Source organism: Rhinopithecus bieti, unplaced genomic scaffold (assembly GCF_001698545.2).
Source record: "Rhinopithecus bieti isolate Rb0 unplaced genomic scaffold, ASM169854v2 scaffold_2432, whole genome shotgun sequence".
Taxonomy (NCBI): domain Eukaryota; kingdom Metazoa; phylum Chordata; class Mammalia; order Primates; family Cercopithecidae; genus Rhinopithecus; species Rhinopithecus bieti.
Window position 1 is genome coordinate 660,219 of NW_016804136.1, and position 4,675 is coordinate 664,893.

General features: G+C 50.9%; 2 protein-coding genes across 5 annotated transcripts in view; one reads left to right on the forward strand and one right to left on the reverse strand.

Annotated features, from left to right (window-relative positions):
- The window catches only part of SLC4A7 (solute carrier family 4 member 7), a 110,668-nt gene extending 110,128 nt beyond the window's left edge, over positions 1–540 (reverse strand). Inside the window, exon 1 of one of the 4 annotated variants that reach the window (XM_017865841.1) lies at positions 185–540. In XM_017865841.1, the coding sequence (XP_017721330.1) occupies positions 185–232 (48 nt within the window). In that variant the 5' untranslated portion in view covers positions 233–540. Of the gene's footprint in view, positions 1–172 lie in introns of all 4 variants that reach the window. The other 3 variants (XM_017865836.1, XM_017865848.1, XM_017865845.1) reach the window with 3 other exon arrangements.
- A 1,800-nt stretch (positions 541–2,340) lies between these two features.
- On the forward strand, positions 2,341–2,782 carry LOC108524569 (ubiquitin-60S ribosomal protein L40-like). The gene is made up of 2 exons (XM_017865659.1): positions 2,341–2,443; positions 2,514–2,782. The coding sequence occupies exons 1-2, from the start codon at positions 2,341–2,343 to the stop codon at positions 2,780–2,782; spliced, it is 372 nt and encodes a 123-aa protein (XP_017721148.1).
- Positions 2,783–4,675: the final 1,893 nt, after the last annotated feature.

Sequence of the window (4,675 nt, forward strand, 5' to 3'; positions counted from 1 at the left end):
CCAGGCCGCCACACAAAGGGGACGGCGAGGCGCGCCGGCCGCCGAGAGGTGGAGGGGCGACGGGCCTGGGACTAGGTGGCCGAGCCGCGACGGCCGCCGCGCCCCCCGCCTTTGTCTGCCTCGCCCCGCGCCCTCCCCCCGCAGAGGAGCCCCACCGCCGCGGCGCCCTCACCCTGCTCGTTACCCGGGTGAGCAGCGGTCTCATCTGCTCGCCGGCCCCATCAGCCTCCATGGCCGGCCGGCCAGCCCGTGACGGCCGCTACGGTACTTCCCCGCGCGGTCTGCCTGCTTCTGCCGCTGCTGCCGCCGCCGCCGAGCCCCCGGCGCGCGAGGAGAAACGTGGGTGCGTCCGTGCGCGAGGTGTGCGCGCGTGGGGAGAGCCGGACGCCGGGCGCGGGAGACGCGGGGTGTGCGTGTGCGCGCTGCGACCGCTGGGCTGGCTCTCGCAGAAGAGCGAGGCCGCGGCGTGGAACCTGGAGCTAGAACTGAGCGAACCGAAGGACCGAGCGGGAAGGAGGAGAGTCGCGTAGGAGGAGGGGTTCGGGGGCGGAGCCGCAAACCGTGACGAGCGCGGTGCCCGGGCCAGGCAAGAAACGCCCTCCGCCCCGCCTCCTCGGGTCACGCCCCCTGCCAGTCTGGCACCGCCAGCCTCCTCAGCGCGCCGGCGGGCCGCGCCGCTAGGCCACCCGGAGATGGGGCGGGAGGGAGGCGGAAAGGATATTTGTCCCAGCCAATCGGCGGCTGGCGGACTTCCGCCCACCTCCCCCGTGCCACCTCCTCAGGACGCCCCGCCCCTCTTTGTATAAGCTTAATTGACCGAAGCTGAGCGTCTAACTAGTTTTTCAAGTCGGAAGCTCCCCTGACGTTCTCAATGGGGTGGGGGTCCCCACCTCCCTTGGCTCCTAACTACATTCTTTAGAGACTGCAGGGAAGGAGGACGCCACCTCTCTCAAGGACGCCCAGGATAACCTCCGAAGCAACTAACGGGTCTTCACGACTCCTGAAAGTTTCTTTTCTGTCCAGTAGGCACGAACCCCAACTCGGGGACCGTGAAAGATGGGGTACACTTGACCAGGTGTCCTCCTGTGCTTGCTCGCCCACTGAGCACCACGACAGCTGCCACTTTTTTTTTTTTTTTTTTTTTTTGAGACGGAGCCTTGCACTGTCGCCCAGCCCCGGTTGGAGTGCAATGGCATGATCTCGGCTCACTGCAACCTCCGCTGCCTGGGTTCAAGCTTTTCTCCTGCCTCAGGCTCCTGAGTAGCTGGGACTACAGATGTGCGCCACCACCCCCGGCTACTTTTTGTATTTTTAGTAGAGACGGGGTTTCATCGTGTTGGCTAGGCTGGTCTGGAGCTCCTGAGTTAAGGTGATCCACCCGCCTCGGCCTCCTGAAGTGCTGGGATTACAGGCGTGAGCCACCACACTTGGCCAGCTGCCACATTCTTGAGTCCACCCTGTAGGGCGTCTCTCAAATATCCCTTCTGTAACGGGATGATTCTAATACCTGCCACACAGGCTCATTGAAGGATTAAGGGGATTTCTGTTCATAAAAGTGCCTGGCACATAGCATCCTGATAATTGTCATTATTGTTAACAGGTTTCTCTTGAATGTTTCATAAAGATAGGGAGAGGTTTGGCCGGGCGCTTACGCCTGTAATCCCAGCAGTTTGGGAGGCCCAGGCGGGTGGATCACCCGAGATCAGGAGTTCGAGACCAGCCTGACCAACATGATGAAACCCCGTCTCTACTAAAATACAAAATTAGCCTGGCGTGGTGGCACGCGCCTGTAATCCCAGCTACTCAGGAGGCTGAGGCAGGAGAATCGCTTGAACCCAGGAGGCGGAGGTTGCAGTGAGCTGAGATCACAGCACTGCACTCCAGCCGGGGCGACAGAGCTAGACCCTGTCTCAAAAAAATAAAAAATAAAATAAAAAAAGATAAGGAGAGGTTTAGTTGGAAAGAACTGAAGCCGTGCAATGGAAGGATATGTAAATACATCAGCGGATCTGGAGCTCACATCCTATTCATCTCCAACAGGGTATTAATTAAGCTTTTTGTCAGCAATAGGTAGCTAGGTATGCTGGATGACTCATTCCTTGTTTGGGCCCTAGTCCCCTTTTGTCCTAAATTTCCCAGAGTTACTTCTAGTCCAGCACACATTGTTCACTTACTTGTACAAGAGCAGATGTGCCTCTATTAATAGCTACTATGTAAAGAGGCCTACAATTAGAGACTGTGACATTTGGCAAACATATTTCATCTCTAATCCTCACAATACTGCAAAATATCTGCCGTCCTCTTTTTCTTCAGTGAGGCGGCCGAGCTGCAGACGCAGAGATGCAGATCTTTGTGAAGACCCTTACGGGCAAGACCATCACTCTTGAGGTCAAGCCCAGTGACACCAATGAGGATGTCAAAGCCAAAATTCAAGACAAGGAGGGTATCCCACCTGACCAGCAGCATCTGATACTTGCCGGCAAACAGCTGGGGGATGGCAGGAACTCTCTCAGACTACGACATCTGGAAACAGTCCACCCTGCACCTGATGCTGCGCCTGCGAGGTGGCATTATCGAGCCTTCCCTCGGCCAGCTCTTCCAGAAACGCAACTTTGACAAGATGATCTGCCGCAAGTGCTATGCTTGCCTGCACCCCTGTGCTGTCAACTGCTGCAAGAAGTGTGACCACACCAACAACCTGCACCCCAAGAAGAAGGTCAAGGCTCTTCCTTCCTCGAAGGGCAGCCTCCCTGGAGCCTCAATAAAGTGTCTCTTTCGTTGACTGGAGCAGCAAAAACAAACAAACAAACAAAAATACTACAAAATATGTTATAGCTCCATTTTACAGATGAGGAAGCTGAAACTCACAGAAATAACTGGTTTTAAGTTCTGATGAGTAGAACTACTCTTACTATGGCACCATTCTTATTTATTTATTTTTGAGACGGAGTCTCACTCTGTTGCCCAGGCTGGAGTGCGGTGGCACCATCTCAGCTCACTGCAACCTCCGCCTCCCAGGTGCAAGCGATTCTCCTGCCTCAGCCTCACAAGTAGCTGGGATTACAGGTACCTGCCACCGCGCCCAGCTAATTTTTTGTGTTTTTAGTAGAGATGGGGTTTCACCATGTTGGCCAGGCTGGTCTAGAACTCCTGACCTCAGGTGATCCACCTGCCTCAGCCTCCCAAAGTGCTGAGATTACAGGTGTGAGCCACCACGTCTGGCTATAATATTCTATATATTTTATGACTTATTATGCTTATTGTCTACACACACACACATACATGCATAAATGTGAACTCCATGTAAGCTTCATGTGTACTGCAAACTTGGTTTTTGGTTTTTGGTTTTTTTCTCGGATATCCCTGTGTCTACCTGAGTGTTTGGCCCCTGTAAACTCTCAGCACATGTGTTAAATGAGTAAATGTATAGGTGTGGCAATACATCTGTTCTTCTTAAAACCTAAGAGCATCTTAGGTGACAGCTGAGGATGTGGCCATAGTAACAAGAACAAAGTAGGAGTCAAGAACCATAGTGCCAGAGTTGAAAGTGTTAAATAGTCAACTTCAAGAAGGTCTTAAAAATACATGCTTGGCAGACCTTGCTAAACAATGAATTTCTGTTCATCTATCTTGCAAGAAGAAAAAACTATTGGTTTATTTAATCCACAAATATTTTTTTAGTGACGTCTTTGTTGCCATGCACTTTTTCCACTCCTCATTTCATCCCAACTGCTAGAAGAGGAATGTAGAAAAGATCTGAATTATAAAATCTATCACTCAGTTGCCCACTTAATTCAACCTCAGCCAAAGTTCATTCAAGAAGATAATGTGTTAAAATTGCTTTTGTGCAACTAGAGATGGCTATAAAGTGTTCCAAGATGCTGAAAGGTAAATTGTATTCTCGCATATTTTAAATATTCATCTGGGGCCAGGTGCAGTGGCTCACACCTGTAATCTCAACACTTTGGGAGGCCAAGGTGGGCGGATCACCTGAGGTCGGTAGTTTGAGACCAGCCTGGCCAACACGGTGAAACCCCATCTCTACTAAAAATACAAAAATTAGCTGGGCATGGTGGCAGGCGCCTGTAATCCCAGCTACTCAGGAGTCTGAGACAGGAGAATTGTTTGAACCCGGGAAGCCAAGGTTGCAGTGAGCCGAGATTACACTATTGCACCCCAGCCTGGGCGACAGGTCCAGACTCCATCTCAAAAAAATAAAATAAAATAAAATAAAATAAAATAAAATAAAATAAAATAAAATAATAATAATAAAATAATATGAAATGTGGCACAGGGAAACATTTGCTAAACAAAGGCAAATGTAAACCTAAATTCATCAGTAGCAATGAAGTGGTAGTACCTAAAGTTAATGAGTTTTAGCTGTATCCTAAATTCAGCATACTTCCTGAGTATCTGGAGCAGTAGGTCATCCTACAGACCCCTTGGCAACATCTCCATCCTGAGGAGTGAACAATCTTCCCAAGAACAATTCTCTATAGGCCAAGGTATAGTTTATAAAGACAGAGAGCAGCTTCTTTGGCATTTTGAAAAGCATGAAACCATTCTTTTCTTTTTCGAGGCGGAGTTTCACTCTTGTCTAGGCTGGAGTGCAATGGCTCGATCTCGGCTCACTGCAACCTCTGCCTCCCAATTCAAGCAATTCTCCTGCCTCAAC